Genomic DNA, 21,703 nt, shown 5'->3' with positions numbered 1-21,703 from the left:
TTTTTTAAATATGTAGGAGATAGGGCACTTATAATGTGGTGACAGAGCCTCTTAAAGTACTTTTTTTTTTTTTTTTTAAAACGACACGCAGAAACAAAGGCCACCAAAAACTTAAGTAAAAGCTGTGCGTTAATTCAGCCTTAGGCCCCATGCGCACGAACGTGCTTTTGCAGCTGCAATTCCCCCGAAAATCCATGGGAGAATTGCGGCCCCATTCATTCCTATGGGCCCATGCACACGACCGTGGTTTCCACGGTCCGTGCATGGCCCAGGAGCCTGGACCGCAAAAAGAACGACATGTCTTATTACAGCCATATTCTGCGGTCCAGACTCATAGGAAATAATGCAATGTGCACAACCTACGATTTGCGGGCGGCTCGCGGGTGACATTCCGCTGCCGGCTGACCCGAAAATCACGGCCGTGCACATGGCTACAGTCGTGTGCATGAGGCCTTAGTGAAGAACCACCTTGAGTAGCACTGGTTCTATAGTCCGCGAACATTATCATCTTTGTAATATATCTTCATCAACTTTTTATTGTAGTTAGGGACGCCTGCTGAACATATACCCCAGACATATGGAACTGTCTGACTATACAGTTACATATATCTGACATTGACTCCCATAAATATATATATACTACGAGGAATGTGTTTTGTTTTTTACCTATAGTTGAATTGAAAAGTCGACTACTCTTTTCGGCATATGTCTCTGAAAATAATCCCCAAATGTGGTGTAAACCTAGCTAAACATTTTACTACAACAGAGCAAAAATAATACAGCCTTTACATATAGCCCTGTTTCCCCAGATTTTATATATAGGTAATGTATACAGAGGTTTTTCACAAATACATACAGAATTTGTGAAAAAATAAATTGGAGAATGCTCGAACCGCCACACAGTGCCTTTAAGTATATAGTAGAAACCCACAGGGACACCACCATTTTTGTGTCTCCTTTTAATTTTTTTTAATGTGGATTTGGCTGTGATTTTTGTAATTGCAGCAAACCCAAAAACTTTTTGAAGAAACACTCCAATTTTACCAGAATTACGAAAATTGCAGCAAAAAAACATTGACAAAACCACACAAAAATAAGTACACCCTAAATTTATATGGTATTTGGATGTTTATGTGTTAATGAGCTCTTCTTTTGGGTGTATTTTAGTGCACCTCTGTTTATGATCCTGGATTTTACATTAGCCGACTATATGGCTAATGTCAATGCAAGGCAGAACTTCACTTATTATTCACAAATTATTTTTCTGGAATATAATAACCTTCTATATTGTGCTAGTTACTGCATATGATTTATTTTGTGGTGGATTTTTTTATCAAGTTAAACATTTTTTTGTTTTACAAATTGTAGCTCCAGGTCATCTGGTATGTCAGGAGTGACCCATGAGCACCGAGGCATGCTACTCCTTAATATACTCGTCACAGACTTCTCTATTTACTCATATCTATATTGGGTGCAGTCTCATTGTGCATTGTGTACATCTTACAAAATGTTTACATTGTATGGCAAAAATATTTAACGATATTAAATAAATGACTGTCACTCTACTAGGAATTATTGTAATACTGTGGAAATACTGAGAGTTCTTAAGTTGGCCATATATATTCAGTCATGATCGCGCAAACACATACCTCCCAACTTTTAAGAATCACAAAGAGGGATGTCACGGCGCGGGGTGTGGACCCACTGGGTCGTACTGCGTAGCGGGATATCAGCTGGCCAAACAGGTACAATGCAATGTCTATAGTCCAGAAAGGGTACCTGAGGCAATGTAGACAGTAGCGGTGGATTCAGGCTAAGATGAGGCTCTGACAGCAGACAGACACACGGCGGGGTGCGACACAATAGATGCAGGGGAAGACACAACATGACTCCAACTCTTGCAATGACAACCGTTAGGTAACACAACAACGCTCAGGCAATGTTCAAGAGGACAGAGCCCTTTTTATAGTCTTTAAGGCCATGCACGCTCAGGCGCGCGCGCTCTGCGGGAGACAGTGTCCGAACCAGAAAGTGAGTGCCGGCATCTCTCAGGAGGGAGATGCCGCCGAGAACTCACTCGTCCATGGCCGCTGCCGTCAGAGTGTAAGTCAGGACGATGGTCCGCGGCCATAGACGTTACAAGGGACAACTTTTTTTTCCCTTTTAAGCCACGCCTCTGATCCTGCCCAATCCTCGCACATACACACCCAGTTCAGCCCACACAGTATCATGCTCCCATAGTGCCTCCCACACAGTATATGCCCTCTAGTTGCCCCCCACACAGTCTAATGCTCTGTACCTGCAACCATACAGTATAATGTCCCCATAGCTGAAACATACAGTATAATGCCCCATAGATGCACCTATACAGTATAAAGCCAACACAGATGCTCTAAGAGCAGAATCCCCAGCCAGAGCTTCGACAATGGGGATTCCGCTCCAGGTGGAGCCCCTAAAGTCATTGTCCATATATGGACAGTGACGTCAAGGGCTTCCCCGGGCACAATGCTTAAAGTAGAGCTGTGCCCGAGGATTCATCGGTGAGCGGAGGAGCTCCCCCAGCTCCTCCACTCTGAACTAATGCTGAAGCAGGGAGCTGACAGTTCCCTGCTTCAGTATTGGGTTCAACTGTATCTAGGTCCTCAGGACGCCTATACAGTTGACTGCGGGAAACCGCCCGGAATCTGGGACTGTCCAGCTGAATCTGGGACGATTGGGAGGTATGCAAACAAGTTGATGGCAAATAAGGATCATGCATGTTAGATCTCAATATGCCCAATTTTTTGTGAAACCCTGAGAGGTGTCTCTCAGCAGCTCAATACCCCTCCCTATAATAAACATGCACCATCAGCCAAGTCATACTTGCCTTTTAATGGGAGTGTCAAGAGAGAACGGAGCAAAATAAGCTCCTGGTGCCAAAGGCAGGAATTTCTAAATGTGCCGCCCCCACCTGAAGTTCAGCATGATACATTTCCCTCCACCCCCCTCCTCTGCAGACATGTGCAGTTCTCAATGCAGGGCTGGCTCCATCATTCCCATATGAAACTCTCTTCAATCCACGGCTTCCCTGTATATTGAAGCACTCATTGGACTTCTGTCTTTTCCTGTATGACAAGCACTGTTCCCTCTCCAATGCACCAAAGTTAAACATTCATCTTACCATTGCACCTACAGAATTATCAGCAGCTTGGACACAGCATCCAATTGGTCGTTCAAATAAATTTAAGTACAGAGCATTGATTTCTACTTTTTAAATCCATAGACCACAAACTCTTTGTCTTGGCTTTGCTTGTTCACCCATCAGCTATCTAGCGTATATGGCCAGCATTACAATCTTATATAAGGAGTGCTTCTCTTTATACAGAACTCTGAACTATAGTGATGAAGGGGCATTGACTTGTACCGGCTTCAGTTTACAATACCGGGGCCTGTATGGCGTACTGCAAGTGCAATTGCTGACATTTACATTTCTTTCTGCACGGTCACAACTTTATTTCCAATATCTAAAGTTTACCTCCCTCCTCTAAAGGAAGCAATTTTCCAAATGGGAATTTGCTAAGCATTAGTTACTTCACAAGACGTCTTGTCCCTCAACTATGTCATTACTTGTTGGCTGAATATTGTGTTAGAGATTAGTAGAGATACGATCATGACCGGGTAGTCATTGTTTGCCTTCTCTAACAGGGGAAAAGAACTGTGGGGAGGATGTGGACACTGGCGGTGGACAGACAGTGATACATGATGAGCATGAGCGAGTGATCTACAGCTACTCCTTCTTCCACTTTGTATTTGTGCTCGCCTCTCTCTATGTGATGATGACGCTGACCAACTGGTTCAGGTGCGCATTCCGAACATTCCCAGGTGCTTAGTCTCCTTATTGGCTGCATGAAGGGCCTGCTGCGAAATAACTCACTGTGATTTATAGCATGTTTAGATAGAAGGCACGAGAGCCCTTGTACGCTCATTTACGGTACTTATTGACATTCTCTTGTTACATGTTGATTGAGCAAGAGCAGCAACTTGTCTTATAATAATGTCTCTTAATGCCCAGTTTTCCTTTGTTGGTTCGGATTTGGAAACCATCCAGGAATGTAAGTGGTGTAATACCATGTACCACTGTAGCCGGCCTTTGTTCTTTTATCTAGAATTGCATTACAATCTCTACAGTAAAGGCTTGTAGGTTATTTTTCACATCAGGTCAGAACTTTTGGCAAGAAAAACTTTGTGGTGTTGCTTCTCTTGCTAAAATAATATTGATTTATACATTAAATGCGGTGTCGAAAATGACTGTGTACGTAATTACCGCAATATATACCGTTGACATAATACTTGAATACATTTTTTTCCTGATCTGCACAGACATGACAAGAATTGCACAACAGTGTACATGAACTACACCTTCAAAAATACAAATGACACAATGCTGAGAACTGCCAAAGAGCAAGGCCAAATGGGATCCATCTACCATATAGAAAGGATGTAACAGCCTGTATCTGCTGAAGTCACAGAAATTACCCTAAAAAAAAGAGTTTTACAAAAAGCCCCAAAGGTCGTTTTAATTTAGTTTTAAACTGAACAGATTAGGATATCTTCAAGGGAAACCTCACTTATTTGGAAAATTATTTTTATGCACTAGATATGTACGGATTTTCAATGTGTAGTGGTATACAACCCCTTTCACTGAGGTAATAGATTTGCATAAGATCAGTAAAATTATTTCCTTTAAACTGGAATCATCACAAGTCTTGCCCATGGGCTATGTCTGGTATTGCAGCTCTGCCCCATTCACATGAATCTGCTGCAATATCAGACACAACCTATAAACAGGAGTGGCACTGTTCTGGAAGCAAACCCTACTAATCTTATACAGTCTCTTTAAAGGGGTTTTCCTGGAATACACATTGATGGCCTATCCTTAAAGGCTATGTAAACATTTGAAGCATTTTTTGAATGTAATGTATGTATTTTGAGATTGTAAATATATATATATTTTTTTTTAAATCAGATATTTTTTATTTCAAGATTAGACAATGCAAAACATAGCATACAAACCCTTTCCCTAACCCTCCCCCCAGGCACCATCAGTTATTACAGAAATAAAAGACATATGTGGTGAGACATATTCCAAACATCGAATAAACAATTCACCTGAGAGCAAGTACAATACAGATGTAAGACAGACATAGGACTCTCTTAATCCCCCCCCTCTCATCCCTTCCAGAAATGTAATCCGCATACAATACAGAAGGCTTCCACAAGAAAAATTCCATGAGCACAATTTATGATACAGATTCCGATACACATAACCATGATCCCCATATGGAATCAAATTTTTTAAGAGCTTTACGCTTTACATACACAGCTTTTTCCAACACAATCATTTTATTCACTTTAGCAATGAATTCGCTCCTAGTCGGCGGGGCGCTTTGTATCCAGTGTAATGTAATAAGTTTTCTAGCTATGTATAGCAGCCTTACAATAGCAAGCCGACCCAGGACAGAAGTCTGAATATGCGTAACACACCCCAAAACGCACTCTATAGGAGTCCCCTGAAGCGTAATCCCATACGCATCCTGAATCAGCTTCAGCACGTCTGACCAATATGAAGTTAAATTTGGACATGACCACAACATATGCATATGATCAGCCCCATCTTCCGAGCATCTGGGACAAGTAGAATCACCCCGTACACCAATGTTGAAAATAAATTTAGGAGTCTTATATACTCTATGGATAATATATAATTGAGAGAGGCGCCCAGCCTCACTAAGAGAAATATTCGGAACTGCTTCCATGATATCTGACCATTGTTCTTCAGAGATGGGACCCATTTACCTTTCCCATTTCGAGAAGCAATCAAGGGATACTTATCCAAAAATTTACTGAGCAACAGCTGATAAATGTTTGAGATAACCCCCGAAGTACCACTCCCAGCATGTAAGACAGCCAGCACCCCATCTGTATGTACATTCAAATCTACAACCTTCTTTTGAGCATCATATGCATGTCTTATCTGTAGATATTGGTAAAAGGAATTTCGAGGCAACCCAAATTCCTCCTGAAGCTGTTGATAAGTTTTAAATATATCATCATGGAGCAGCTGTGATACGCGGGAGATGCCCCTTGATTGCCAACCCTCAAAGCCTTCAAGAGAGAAGAACTCCTGAAGTGCCCTATTACCCCATATAGGCGTAAAAGCTGTGCATACCCCGATATCTCTAATGGACCAGACCTTATCCAAAACTTTGCGCATTAGCGCATATGTGGGCATGTTCCTACCCGACAGCAGAGCATGACCCGCTTCCAAAACGGACAGTAAAGCGGATGAACCAAACTGCAAAATCGCACTATTAGATCCACTCGGTATAATTTTCCCCCACCCCTTAAAATGCTGACATTGGGATGCAAGGAAGTATAACCAAGGATTGGGTAGGGCCAAGCCGCCGTCATGCTTTGCACGTTGTAGAATTTCTAATTTAAGTCTGGGGTGACCCTTACGCCATATTAGATCTCTAAAAAATGCGTTAACATAGTAAAAGTCGCGTAAAGGAATCCATACATGGGAGTTATGCAAAATGTACAATAATTGCGGCATTAGGATCATCTAGATAAGATTAACCCTACCTACAACTGACAAATATAACTTACACCAAGTCGATATTTTCAGTTTGAATTTGACCAAGAGGGGTTGCTAATTAAGGGCAATATAGTCAGAAGGAGAAGCCGAAACCACTATCCCCAAATATTTAAAGTGCTCAACACACCCTACAGACACATCATGAAACCTTGGTGTAGAGCACATTGGATCCACAGGGAGCAGGTGGGACTTAGCCCAATTTATTTTAAAACCAGACAATGCACCAAAATTCTCAATTAGGGATATTGTTTCTGCCAGTGATCTACCTACATCCCCCAAATAGAGAAGCATGTCGTCTGCATAAAGCGCCACTTTTTCCTGCACAGAGCCATATGAAAATCCCTTAATATAACGGACAAGCGTATGCGCGCTGCTAGGGGCTCCACTGCCACAGCGAACAGGAGGGGTGATAATGGGCATCCCTGTCTAGTTCCTCTTTCAAGAGCAAACTGAGCAGATAATCCACCATTTGCCCGTATTCGAGCTGTAGGACAAGAGTACAAGACCTTCATCCACGCTGTAAAGGACGATCCAAAACCCATAGCTTCCAAGGTGCACCAAAGATATTGCCATTCCATGCTATCAAACGCTTTAGCAGCGTCCAATGAAAGAATAGCTCTTTCCCGCCTTCAGCTGAAGATTTAAAAATAAGCGTCTCAAATTCATAGCTGTGGACCTAGCAGGCATAAAGCCGGTCTGATCCGGGTGTATAATGGTAGAAATAACTTTATTTAACCTCAGAGCTAAGGCCTTCGCCAAAATCTTGACATCAGTTGTCAGTAACGAAATCGGTCGGTAAGAATCAGCTAATTGAGGATCCTTCCCGGGTTTCGGCAAGACCACAATAATGGCCTCTTGCATAGAAGCCGGCAAAGAGCCATGGGCCAGTGAATGGTGAAACACTTCTAATAATTTGGGTAAGAGCACCAGAATATTTTTTATAAATTTCAACTGGCAACCCATCCGCCCCAGGCGCATTATCGTTAGCCATCTGTTTGACCGCTTCTTCCAATTCCTCCAGCGTGAGTGGAGAGTCCAAAGGTGCCTTGGCCTCCCCTGACAGTTTAGAGAGTTGTGCTTTAGCTAAGAATGAGCAAATATCATTTGTGGATGGATGCACCTTGGAGGCATATAAATCAGAATAAAAGTCCCCCAAAACCTCCAAGACCTCTGAGGTCTCCGTAACCATATTGCCCCTTGCCGTTTGTAAAGCAGCTATATGTGATACCCCTTGTTGTGCATATGGCCGGCCTTCTCTCCTTCTTCAAAAGCATTCTGCGCATAAAACTGCCGTTTTCTACCCGCTACTGCTAAAAGATGTAAGTTTAATGCGTCTTGCGCATTTCGTAAACTTGTTTGATGTACCACAGTCGGGTTTGAAATAAATGCCGCCTCTGACCTACGCATTTCTTCATGTAATCTCTTATCCTCCGCCCTGGTTGCCGTTTTGTGCCTGCTAATTGCTTGCATAAACAAGCCTCTCAAATACGCTTTCATTGCATCCCAAACATAAGGAACAGAAGAAGAGCCACAATTAATTTGAAAGTAATCCTCTATCCTCCGGGCAATGAATCCTTGCCCATCAATCAAAGACAACCAGAAGGGATTCAGCTTCCACGTTCGCGGGCCATGGGAACCCTGATTATTAACATCAACCGTGACCCTAAGGGGAGAGTGGTCAGATAACGTTCTAGGGAGATACTCCACCTGACTAACTAAGGGCAACATACACTCATTCCCCAAGGCCAAATCTATTCTGGATAGAGAAGAGTAAGTGGATAAACAGCATGAGAACTTCCTTTCACGAGGGTGTTTTAATCTCCACATATCCAATAATCCAAATTCTTGTATCATTGTACCAACCGGAGTCTGGGCCTCCCCGTCACTCCTGTCATCATCTCTACATTTATCCCATTTGGAGTCAAGAATATTGTTAAAATCCCCAAGGAGAAGCAAAGGTATCCCAGGTTTATCCGCCACAAAAGACATGGCCTTCAGCAATACTCTATTAGAAAAATGAGGAGGTATGTATATAGATATTATTATGAACATTTTTGAGTATATGGTACATAACACACAGATATATTGACCTTCGGAATCCACTTCCATGTCTAAGCAGTTGAATAGAAATTGTTTGTGAACTAGTAAACTAACTCCCCTAGAATATAAATGTGGAGTGACAGCTAAAGCCCACCCATCTCCTCTGTAGCTGCTGTAATCTGTCATCTATCAAATGTGTCTCTTGTAGACACACAATCGCTGGTTGGTGCTTGCTAATATACTGAAAAATGGCCTGACGCTTCGTGGCATCAGCCATACCCCGAATATTCCAACTAATAAAGCTAACTGAACTAGCCATATTCAAAATAGGACACAATATTTAGCCTGTAATATCTCATCTTTAAGCAAGGATGTACGTCTCTTTTACACTCACATATAATCCAAGTGTGTGCCAACTTTAACCCCACAACCCCCCCAAAAAAACCCACATATAAACATAGTAAACCTCTCTCTCTGAGAGAGTGGGCGTTGAATTCCCCACTAGTGAAATGTACAGAACTACAGAAAGATTGTGTAGAGCATACCACCATTCTGTCAAAACATATATCCTGCATTTCAACATAACAATATACTTGGCATAAAGCCCATAAGTGCTGCCTGAGTAACCAGTAAATAGCAACAAGTCAGGTCACATACTCACTACTTTACGCAACATTAATCAGAGTACAAGTCCCAGAATACATGACCTGCAAGATAAAACATATGAACCATATTTCAGGGCGTCTTGACACGTAGTTGCCTCTCATGTCCATCAATCAACTGCATGGCCATGTGCGGATTTTCAAAAAAATGAGTTCCTCCTAGAGCTGCAACGCCCAACTTCGCTGGGTACAGCATAGAATACGCCACCTGCAAATTTCTCAGTCGTTTCTTGACATCTTGAAAACGTGCTCTTTTATGCTGAACTTCCGCTGAGAAAATCGGGAAGATGAAGACTTTCCCGCTGTTTATAGCCAAACCCGGACATTCCAGCGCTTTTCGTAGAATGATATCCCGATCTTCATAGTGCAGTAATTTGTCCAATATAGGCCTTGGAGGGTGCCTAGGTGGTAAAGGGCGAGTCGGCACACGATGAGCCCGTTCAGTAGCAAATAATGGGGTGAAGGTGTCTTCCCCAAAAGAAGTGCGCAACCAATTCTCCATATATTCTGTGCAATTCAAGCCTTCTGATTTTTACGGTATTCCAATCAGTCTGACATTATTACGACGTAACCTATTTTCTAGGTCGTCCGTTTTGTTAAACAAAGCCACAATATCATGAGTCGACTTTTTAGAGTCTTTCATGGTAGTAAACATATTATCTTCCAGGTCTGTGACCCGTCCCTCCACTTCACCAAGTCGCTCGTGGACCTTTTGCATATCATGCCTAATAATGGCAATATCTTCCTTCATGGCACCCACCTTCACATTCAAAGTAGACAGCGTAGACTTGCAGTAGTTGATAGCCAAAAAGACATCTCGTAGTGTGGGCTCAGCTCCCGCCATTGGTTGCTGCGCAGGAAGCAGCTCCCCCCTCGATACGCCAGCTGGCTCATCAGAAGCTCGGGAGGCCATAGCACTCGCTGATTCCCCATCTGCCACATTGCTCCTCACCCTAGACTCATCGTCAGTGCGGGCAAAGCGGTCCAACCTGTCCGCAATCGTGACCACTGGCTCCACGTGTTGATCAGCCAGCATTTCCTCCGCGGCGCCATCTTGTGAGTCCCGCTCTGCGGGCCTCTGAGAGAATCTTGCCTTGCTTCTGGTCATATCTGTACACCTCCAACCCACAACCACCGCATCAAGCGAGGATCTCAGGTAATACAGCAGTTCAGGTAAGTATATGTCACCTCAGGCAAAGTAGTCGGATACTTTTCAGGAGTTCTTGCAGGAGCTCAGAAATGTGCGACTCTCTACATGCTCATCAAGCCACGCCTCGATGTAAATATTTTTCTAATTTACATTTATTAAAAATTGTATTTAGTTTTAGCGCTGCTACTTCTATGTATGTAAACACTCTACTGTACATAAAACCTGCATAATGCCACTGTAAAACGAATTTGTCAGTCACCTTAGATTCGGTATTAGGGATTAGATTGTCTTGTCAGAGGCACACAGGAGCTCCTGTCACCTGAGCCGTCAGCCCATCTGACTGACTGATTTGGCATGCAGCAGGGTTATGCAGCTTCTATGTATAGTGGATACATCGAAGCTGCAGCGCTAAAACGAAATAACATTTGTAATAAATTTATATTAGAAACATTTTAAAATCATAAAACACATACATTACATTTAAAAAACGGCTTCAAAGCCATTAAGACAGGTCATCAATGTGCAATCAGTGGGGGACCGACCCCTGCGACTCCTACTGACAGAAGAATGAAGAAGCCACATTTTTTCAAGTGAATGAGACTGAGCTGCAGTACCAGGAACAGCTGCATGAGTAGATGCGCCACTGTCTCTGAAAAAAACATTGAAGGTCTTGATCATGAGGGTCCAAATGGATGGACCCTCTTAATGACACATTGATAGCCTCTCCTAAGAACATATGTATTTCTGGAAAACCCCTTTAACCCCTTCCCGACATTTGCCGTACATGTACGTCATGGAAAGTACTGACTTCCCGCATCTTGCCGTACATGTACGCCAAATGTTTGGGACCGGCTCAGAAGCTGAGCCGGTCCCATCATCACCGGATCTCAGCTGTATCTTACAGCTGACATCCGGCTGTAACGGCGGGGACCGAAATTAGCTTCGATCCCCGCCATTAACCCCTTAAGTGCAGTGCTCAAACGCGATCGCTGCACTTAAGGTGTTTGCAGCTCATCGGAACCCCAGTAATGAAATTGCCGGGGTTCCGGTGGCTGCAATGGCAACCGGAGGCCTAATACTGGCCTCCCGGTCTGCCTAGCACCGAAGCCGGTCAAGATCCGCCCGGCGGCGGAGCCTGATCGGCTTCCGTAGCTGTCGGCAAGATGGCGCCGGGTCAGGAGCTGATCCGGCGTCATCAGCGGTGGAAGTCAGCTGTACTGTACAGCTGACATCCACCTGTAACGGCAGGAACCGGAGCTAGCTCCGATCCCTGCCATTAACCCCTTCGATGCAGCAATCGAAAGCGATTGCTGCATCGTAGCGGTTACTAGCAGATCGCCAGCCCTGACAGGCAATCGGGACTGGCGACTGCTGTTATGGCAACAGGAGACACAATGGTCTCCTGCTCTGCCATTACGGAAGCCGATTTAGGCCCCGCCGGGAGGCGAAGCCTAATCGGCTTGCTGTCAGTGAATGACTGACAGATCTAATACATTGCACTACATAGGTAGTGCAATGTATTAGAAAAAAAAAAATCTGACCGTTGGAACTTCAAGTCCCCTAGTGGGACTTGAGAAAAAGTGTAAAAAAAGTATAAAAAAGTGTAAAAAAAAGTGCAAATAATAAAAGTTTGAAAACAATAAAAGTTTCAAGTAATCAAATAAAACACAATCCCCCTTTTACTCTTATCAAGTCCTTTATTATTGAAAAATAATAATAAACCATATGTATTTGGTATCGCCACGACCGTATGACCGGAGGTATCAAAATATTATATTATTTATTGCACGCGGTGAACAGCGTAAAAAAAACCGTAAAAAACGTTACCAGAGTTTCTGTTTTTTGGTCACTTTGCCCTACAAATATTAGAATAAAAAGTGATCAAAAAGTCGCATGTATCCAAAAATGGTACCTATAAAAACTATAGCTCGTCCCGCAAAAAACAAGCCCTCATACAACTCCGTCGACAAAAAAATTAAAAAGTTATGGTTCTCACAACTTGGCGACAGAAAAAATACATTCTTTTTACAAAAGTAATTTTATTGTGCAAAAAGTTGTAAAACATGAAAAAGTTCTATAAATTCGGTATCGCCGGAATCGTACTGACCCGCAGAATAAAGTTAACATGTAGTTTATAACGCATGGTGAACGCTGTATAAAAAAAAAAACGAAAAAAGCTGTGCCAGAATTGCATTTTTTTGTTTACCTGGCATCCCAAAAAATAGGATAAAAGGTGATCAAAAAGTCGCATGTACCCCAAAATGGTACCAATAATAACTACAGCTCGTCCCGCAACAAACCAGCCCTCATACCGCTACGTCTATGAAAAATAAAATTAGTTATGGCTCCAATAAGTCAGGAAATAAAAAAATATGCAGTTGTGCCCGAGGGGAACATTTCTTCTGTTTGAAGAGGCGATTTTTCAAGGACCTAAAATTAGGGAACCAGGAAAGGGAGGGCCCAAACATATCCGCTGGAAGCGACGGTGCCCGTATTATACCAGGACAACACTTCCCAGCAAAATTCCCCAAACTACAAAGGCGCGGAGTGTGGACCAAAAGGGGGATAAGAAATGACACCATTTATCAGTGCGACACCGGCCTGTGCGGAAAGGATTGCCTCACAGCGTAACACACATCTATGGATTATTTTATTGTTTTTTTTTACCCCGTTATTATACCACCTGACTATGCCCCTTATATACTCCGCCCGGCTTACATATGCCCTACATTATAAACGGAAACACCAGTAAGACTCCAAACAAAACTACTACCAAGCAAAATCCACGCTCCAAAAGCCAAATGGCATTTCCTCCCATCTGAACCCTACAGCATGCCCAAACAGCAGTTTCCTTCCACATATATGGCATCGTCATACCCGGGAGAACCCTTTTAGCAATTTTTGGGGTGTGTGTCTCCAGTGGCATAAGCTGGGCACGACATATTTGCCACTGAATGGCATATCAAGGGAAAAATATAAATTTTTAATTTGCACCATCCACAGCGCATTCATTTATGGAAAAGATCTGTGGGGTGAAAATGCTCACTACACCCCTTAATAAATGCCTTGAGGGGTGCAGTTTCCATAGTGGGGTCACTTCCCAGGGGTTTATTTTTATTATTTCACATCTGAGCCTCTGCAGTTGTGAACCAATACTTTGTAAATCGCCAAATTAGGCCTCAATTTTACATGGTACCCTTTCACTCCTGAGCCTGGTCGACTGTCCAGGCAAGAGATTAGGGCCACATGTAGGGTGTTTCTAAAACCAGGAAACCCAGCATAATAATTAGAGAGCTGTCTCGTTATGGTGGCACAAGCTGGGCACCACATATTGTCCACATATCTGTGGAAAAAATCCCATTTTCACTCTGCAACATCGAGTTCACACTAATTTCTACAAAACACCTGCAGGGTTAACATGCTCACTACACCCGTAGGTAAAAGCATTGAGGGGTGTAGTTTCCAAAATGGGGTCACTTCTGGGGGGTTTCCACTGTTTTGGGCCCACAGGCGCCCAGAAACCAATCCAGAAACATCTGCACTCCAAATAGCGGTCCTTCCCTTCTGAGCCCTGCCGTGTGCCCAAACAGCAGTTTACGACCACATATGGGGTATTGCCGTACTCGGTAGAAATTGCTTTACAAATGTTGGGTTCTTTTTTTCCTTTATTTGTTGCGAAAATGAAAAAATTTGCGCTAAAGCTACGTCTTATTGAAGAAAAAGGATTGTTTTTATTTTCACTGCCCAATTCTAATAAATTCTATGAAACATCTGTGGGGTCAAAATGCTCACTACGCCCCTAGATGAATTCCTCAAGAGGTGTAGTTTCCTAAATGGTGTCACTTTTTGGGCGTTTTCATTGTTTTTTCCCCTCAGGGGCTTTGCAAATGTGACATGGCCGCCGCAAACCATTCCTGCTCAATGTGATCTCCAAAAGCCAAATAGCGCTCTTTCCCTTCTAAGCCAAGCCGTGTCTCCAAACAGCCGTTTATTACCACATGTGGGGCATTGTTTTACTCGGGAGAAATTGCTTTACAAATTTTGTGGTGCTTTTTCTCCTTCAGTCCTTGTGGAAATGAGTAAAAATAAGCTAAACCTACATTTTCTTTGAAAAAATGTTGATTTTTATTTTCAGGGCCTACTTCCAATAATTTCTGCAAAAAACCTGTGGGGTCAAAGAGCTCACTATACCCCTAGATAATTTCCTCAATGGGTGTAGTCTCCAAAATGGGGTCACTTGTGGGGGGTTTCCACTGTTTTATCCCCTCAGGGACTTCGTAAATGTGACCTGGCCTCCGCAAACCATTCCTGCTAAACTTGAGCTCCAAAAGCCAAATAGCGCTCTTTCCCTTCTCAGCCCTGCCGTGTCTCCAAACAACCGTTTATTACCACATGTGGGGCATTGTTTTACTCGGGAGAGATTGGTTTACAAATTTTACGGTGCTTTTTCTCCTTCAGTCCTTGTGGAAATGAGAAAAAATTAGCTAAACCTACATTTTCTTTGAAAAAATTTAGATTGTCATTTTCAGGGCCTATTTCCAATAATTTATGCAAAAAACCTGTTGGGTCAAAACGCTCACTATACCCCTAGATAATTTCCTCAATGGGCGTAGTTTCCGAAATGGGGTCACTTGTGGGGGGTTTCCACTGTTTTGTCCCCTCAGGGGCTTTGTAAATGTGACATGGCCTCCACAAACCATTCCTGCTAAACTTGAGCTCCAAAAGCCAAATAGCGCTCTTTCCCTTCTCAGCCTCGCCGTGTCTCCAAACAACCGGTTATTACCACATGTGGGGTATTGTTTTACTCGGGAGAAATTGCTTTACAAATTTTACGGTGCTTTTTCTCCTTTAGTCTTTGTGAAAATGAGAAAAAAAAATCGCTAAACCTACATTTTCTTTGAAGAAATGTTGATTTTAATTTTCACGGCCTACTTCTAATAATTTCTGTAAAAAAGCTGTGCGGTCAAAATGCTCACTACACCCCTAGATAATTTCCTTGAGGTGTGTAGTTTCCCAGATGGGGTCACTTTTGGGGGATTTTGACTGTTTTGGCACCGCAAGAGCCCTTCAAACCTGACATGGTGCCTAAAATTTATTCTAACAAAAATAAGGCCCCAAAATCCACTAGGTGCTCCTTTGCTTCTGAGGCCGGTGCTTCATTCCAGTAGCACGCTACGGCCACATGTGGGATATTTCCTAAAACTGCAGAAACTGGGCAACAAATATTGAGTTGCATTTCTCTGGTAAAACCTTCTGTGTTATAAAAAAAATTGTACTAAAAATTTATTTCTGCAAAAAAATATGAAATTTGTAAAATTCACCTCTACATTGCTTTAATTCCTGTGACATGTGTAAAGGGTTAAGACATTTTCTAAATGCTGTTTTGAATACTTTGAGGGGTGAAGTTTTTAAAATGGGGTGACTTTTTGGGGGTTTCTAATATATAAGGCCCTCAAAGCCACTTCACAACTGAACTGGCCCCTGAAAAAATGGCCTTTTGAAATTTTCTTGAAAATGTGAGAAATTGCTGCTAAAGTTCTAAGCCTTGTGAGGTCATAGAAAAATAAAAGGATGTTCAAAAAACGATGCCAATCTAAAGTAGACATATGGGTGATGTTAATTAGAAACAATTTTGGGTGGTATAACTGCCTGTCTTACAAGCAGATACATTTAAATTGAGAAAAATGCTAATTTTTGCAATTTTTCGCTAAATTTTGGTGTTTTTCACAATTAAATACTGAACATATCGAGCAAATTTTGCCAGTAACATAAAGTCCAATGTGTCACGAGAAAACAATCTCAGAATCGCTTGGATAGGTGAAAGCATTCCGGAGTTATTACCACATAAAGTGACACATGTCAGATTTGAAAAATGAGGCTCGGTCAGGAAGGTCAAAAGTGGCTAAAGAGGGAAGGGGTTAAGGCTATCTGAAATATTCAGTTGGTAAACAATTATGTACACTGGCATAGCATTGGTTGCCTGGCAAACAGTAATAAGTAACACATTTTACATAGAAAAACTATGCTGACTGTATCAATTTCCATCATTATAAATTTTGACTCACATGACCTTACACACTTCTGGACTGTGTAGAGATATGTACTAAAGGCAGCTTGTAGCTATCACATATCACATCCTCCCCAGCATTGCATAGAAAAAAAACAACACATGGAGTTGGCTACATCCCAATTTCATTATTTATCTGGAGGGTGGAATGATTTTTCTCCCATGTCTTGCTTGTGATGTGAACTTTGAAGCAAGTAATAGCAGATCTACACTTTCGGTCTATAGAATGGAAAGGTTTCATCCAATAGTAGCCAAAGGGCAAAACAATTAGTTCAGTGGATAGTATGTTTATAGTCATACACAACATTGATAGCTGGCCATATGTACACCTCATTGTGAGTAATGTTTAAGTATCACTGTGACTAATGTTTTACAATCTGTAAATTCTCATGCAATGCCTTATCTTTGCAGCTATGAAAATTCTTCTTTGGAGACGATATTTACACATGGAAGTTGGTCTACATTTTGGATCAAGGTGGCATCTTGTTGGACGTGTGTTTTCGTTTATCTTTGGATACTACTGGCACCAACATGCTTTTCTGGAAATAGACATAACCAAAGGAATGGCCCACCCCAACATATACTGAGACGAAGACAGTTCCGTAGAGTCACTGTGTCTAAGTAAAATGTCCTAATCCCCTCATCTGATTTAAAGACATTGTGACGGGATTTACAATGGACATGTGAGATCAATGCTTTAACAAAATGGGGATTAACACCAAGGAATACACATCCAATGTCAATGTATTGTTCCTATTTTTATTATTGGGTAAGAAAGCTAGAGAACTTTTAAGAGAAATGGTTAGTCTTTGATGGCATTGGGGTGGAACAACAAATCTGGAGCTGAGGATTCCTCCCTTAGAAGTCATGATGGGAATGACACAGGCTGCAATTCAATGTAACACCAGGCGTTCTAACGGATATAAATGTTCTGGATTCACTTTTAGGACATTTTTATGTTTGTCATATAGCAGAGGAACATTTTAGCTTCGTACTCTGACAGATGACAGTGGTTCTGCATTCGATTTTGAATATATAGATCCACAACTGTTTTTCACTAGCTGGTCAGGTTCAGATCTTAACTAACAGGAGGTCAACTTTATTTGTATCTCCGAGTACATTTCATATAGATGTTACATCAAAGCTAGTTAACCATATGACTATATATGTAGCCATATTTTCCGATATATCAATGGTAAGGGCAGTGCATTCTGGCCCCCTCTAAAGCTAAAAAGGTTAAGCATTACTGTAGACAATCTCTAATGAACTGACATTCATGCACTGACCCTTGCAAAAAGGTACCCAAAGCTCTCGAAGTTAATAAAAATAGCTTATTATGGTTCGTAGTTATTATACTGTCCAGTATTTGTGTTGTGAATTTCAGTGAATGGACATAAGTTCTTAGCAATTCTAGTGATTCCAAAGCTAATTTTTTTTTTCCGTCCCAAATGCCAACACAAATCACAAAGAACATATCCTGAGACCAAGCAATGTAGAAGTGACGCCTACAAGCAACATAATAGGACTTGCGTACAAGCTGTGCAGTCTGCATACCTCTGCTCTCATCTATACATAATGGGATTACTGCGCCAAAGCTACCTGAAGTGTCCCATGAAAGCCCCAAGCTAAAATCCTGGGAGGGAATTACCTTGGCTTGCAAGGTCAGGCAGGATCTGTAATGCAATAACTTTAGAGCAGTTGAGCTTTGTACAGCAGGGGGGTCAATGTCCATTATTTATAGTCACAGTGACTAGATGAAATACAATTACTGTTTACATGGTGTCATGACAACTCTTTTTTTCAGGCTGTTGTGTACTGTTATATTGGGAAAAAGGGGGATTTCCTTTTGCTTTATTGTTTTGTTGCTTGGGCTCCAGTTAGGATTATGCAGAGTACATCAGGCTTTATGATGCTATAAACTACTTCCCATTTTTATATAACAGACAATTGTCGACATTGAAAGCAAGCGTCACCTTCAAAGGATGTTGCAATTTAGGGGTTACGTTTACCATAGTCCGATAGTTTTCTTGCTGATGATTTGCATAATGCACAATAAAAGCTCAGTGATAGCGCTAGTTATCTATAGACAGAAAACATCCTGAGACCAGAAAAAAAACAAAACTTAGGACCACCCAGGAAAATGTAGTTATGTGTGAGCTTGTGTGCCAGGGCCCTGCTTCAAGGTACCGTGAAATAGTCAAATGACTGCTTGGTGTTTGGAACAGTTATCTCTGGAAATGTGATCATCTTCACGAGAACTTCAAGTTTTTCATGTTATATTTTTTTTAATGTAGGTGATATTTCTAAACTAAAAGTCTCAAAGTGGAAGTTTAGTTGTGGGCTTGGAGGTTATATGTCATTTAGTATCTTTAGCCAATGTTTACCTGCTTTTTCCCTATACAGTTAGCAACCTGGCTGTATTTTTTTTTTAGCTCTGCTCAATAAAGGTCCCATTCACATGTGTCAGATTTTAGATGGATTTTGGTGTGGATCAGCACCTTAATCCATGTCAAATCAGACGACAACCCACCTTCCATGCATGCTATTTATTTCAGACGGAAATGCCAAGGATTAGCCTCATTAAAGGACAATGGGGCGTATACTCGTGCGGATCTGCTGCACACACAGCAGCACATCCGCAGTAAATCTGCGGCAGAAATCTGAGGATTATTCTCCCGTGGAAATACACATTTGATTTTAAGCCTGTAAACAGGTGCTTAGGACCCAGCTGTAATCTGTGACTGCATTGACATTAACTGCATTGACTAATGAGAGGCTCAGGTAGCCTGAAGTTTGCAAGAAGCTAACATTTCTGACATTTCATCCCAGCTCGCTATGGAGTGTCATTGTAGGCTAGAAATTGCTTTTGCAAGACTCTTGTGCTAGCAATCAATGCTTATTGTAAAACAGCGCCATTTACTGATCTGCTACAGGTAAACTAGCCAATGATCGTTACGATCCCTGAGGATCCAGAGAATCATGGCTATAATTGGCCAGTGTAAATGGGCCTCCAGGTTGTGTTAATACTGGTGTCCTAGCTTCCATTTTTACAGGATCCATGACAGATATAATTAATCAGTTATGATCCACCCCCCATTGACTCATACTACATCTGTCATATTTATTTCCACTTTAAAAGAATAAATGAAATAGTGCAGCTTGCCACGCTACTCCGACTGTCAAAAAGTAACAATGGCCTGACAGATAATAATAAACATCTTTCAGCATTTCAGTAATTTTTACTATCAGGATGCCGGTCATTACAGGGGCATACACTGCTAGATATTTGCAACAACTGAAATTATTATTTATGGGGTATTTTAATTGTTACAAATAAAATTTATATACATTAAAGCACATGTATTATCTCATATGATAGCTGCTAAAATGCTTCAATCATAGTGGTTTATCAATAACGACTAGGAAAATTTCAGCGGAAAAGCCAAACCAGTTAAAACTAATGAAACCAATTGTTTTAGTCCCATAAACAACAATAATCATTCATGTTTATGGATTTATGGACAGATTAGTAACCTTTATTGTTGCATCTATGGATAAGGTGACCATACATTGGATCATTACTGCAGCTTATATCAGGCAGGTGGGCATATAATGCAGAGTGTATGCGTTTAATATGGGCAACGTTAATACTAGTAAATGCAGTCTAAATATTACATGCACACTGTTTGTGTCAGTCATCTTTTAATAGCAGAAACAGGCTGCAACAGTCTATCCTATTACTCAGGACTATACAGTTGGTTATGTTAATGCAATAATAATCCCAGATTGACTTCCGGTTCCGGCCCCGACATGTGAGGATGCACTAGCACAGTGCTCCAGCCTTCACTCCACAAATCTCTCTGCCGGACCATACAGTCACCAAGATTGCTCCAGAAGCTTGCTCCTCTTCCCCAACATATCCTGGGAGTACATGGACAGATCTATTTGTGTCATGGGCAAAACTATAACCCAAATGAAATCGGGACGAACCGCCGAACAACCAACTAATATGGCGTCGGATCTCTTCCCCTCCAGCGGCCCTCCAGTGATAGAAGGACAAGACTCTCCTCGGTCAGCCTTTGTTTGTAAACCGGACTGTCATATTGACTACAAAGAGCTGGCAACTAATGTGGCCAAGCTTATATCGCCAGACTTGCAGGAATCTTTATTTAAGACTGTAGCTGCATCATTATCCAAACTACATGATGCTGTGACGCAGCATGAGGAACGGCTGGATAGTATAGACAAAACTATACAACACATGCATTCTCATATTGATGACTTACGCCAACTTATGCAAGATTCTCAACAGGAGAATAGAAAGCTTTGGGATCGGATCGAAGACCTGGAAAATCGTTTGCACCTAAACAAACTGCAAATAGTAGGTCTCCCAGAAATACTGCCACCGAAAGAGTTGCGATACTTATGTGAAGTTGATTTACCAGCAGCACTGGGGCTGAAACATTCCCATAAGGTGGAGCGAGCACACAGGATCGGACCTGATCTTCGCCAGGCTGCAGCAAACAAACGTGGTGAGATACAGTCCCCACGAGACAAACCAAGGCAAGTAATAGTAAAATACCTTGACTATTCTGACAAAATGTCGCTACTGAAAGCCTTTAAAAATAAAAACGGAGGCCTGGATTTCAAGGGTCACCGTATACTCATTTTCGGTGACTTTTCTGCTGAAGTAGCCAAGAGGAGATTTGCTTTTTGCAAATTTGCTCAAAATTATACTACGACCATGTGAAATTTGCCTTGCTATACCCAGCGATACTTCGAGACCCAGGAGGAATCGACTGCCATCTTGCGGTCTCCGAATCGACATAATAGTTCCACTTCTCAAGAGACAGACAACACTGTATCTCAGATGGACAATCGATCTTCTACGCTTTCACCACCGGAACAACGTCATCTTGAACAATCGAAATCTTCCATTTGAATGAATATTGCCATACTATCAAGGTTCTTTCTCCATTTATGAGATGTGTGGATGGAGACATCTTACAATAGACTTCCAAATATCTTTCCTGAATACTTACCTACATACTTTTGATGTCCTCTCTGCTGATTTGATATCCTTTTCATTTGATTATGCACACAATTTGACGAACTTTGAAATCTCTTAATATGGAAAGCCTAGTTGT

General features: G+C 41.8%; 1 protein-coding gene across 5 annotated transcripts in view; it reads left to right on the top strand.

Moving 5' to 3' along the window:
* Nucleotides 1–17,898, top strand: part of SERINC4 (serine incorporator 4) — a 63,345-nt gene extending 45,447 nt beyond the window's left edge. For 3 of the 5 annotated variants that reach the window (XM_075858111.1, XM_075858110.1, XM_075858112.1), the window contains 2 exons: nucleotides 3,685–3,838; nucleotides 16,968–17,898. In XM_075858111.1, coding sequence (XP_075714226.1) covers nucleotides 3,685–3,838; nucleotides 16,968–17,181 — 368 coding nt within the window. In that variant the 3' untranslated portion in view covers nucleotides 17,182–17,898. Of the gene's footprint in view, nucleotides 1–3,684; nucleotides 3,862–16,967 lie in introns of all 5 variants that reach the window. The other 2 variants (XM_075858114.1, XM_075858115.1) reach the window with 2 other exon arrangements.
* Nucleotides 17,899–21,703: the final 3,805 nt, after the last annotated feature.

Source organism: Rhinoderma darwinii, chromosome 3 (genome assembly GCF_050947455.1).
Source record: "Rhinoderma darwinii isolate aRhiDar2 chromosome 3, aRhiDar2.hap1, whole genome shotgun sequence".
NCBI classification, from domain to species: domain Eukaryota; kingdom Metazoa; phylum Chordata; class Amphibia; order Anura; family Rhinodermatidae; genus Rhinoderma; species Rhinoderma darwinii.
The sequence above is the reverse complement of the archived record's forward strand: the minus strand, read 5'-3'. Positions and strand labels throughout refer to the sequence as shown.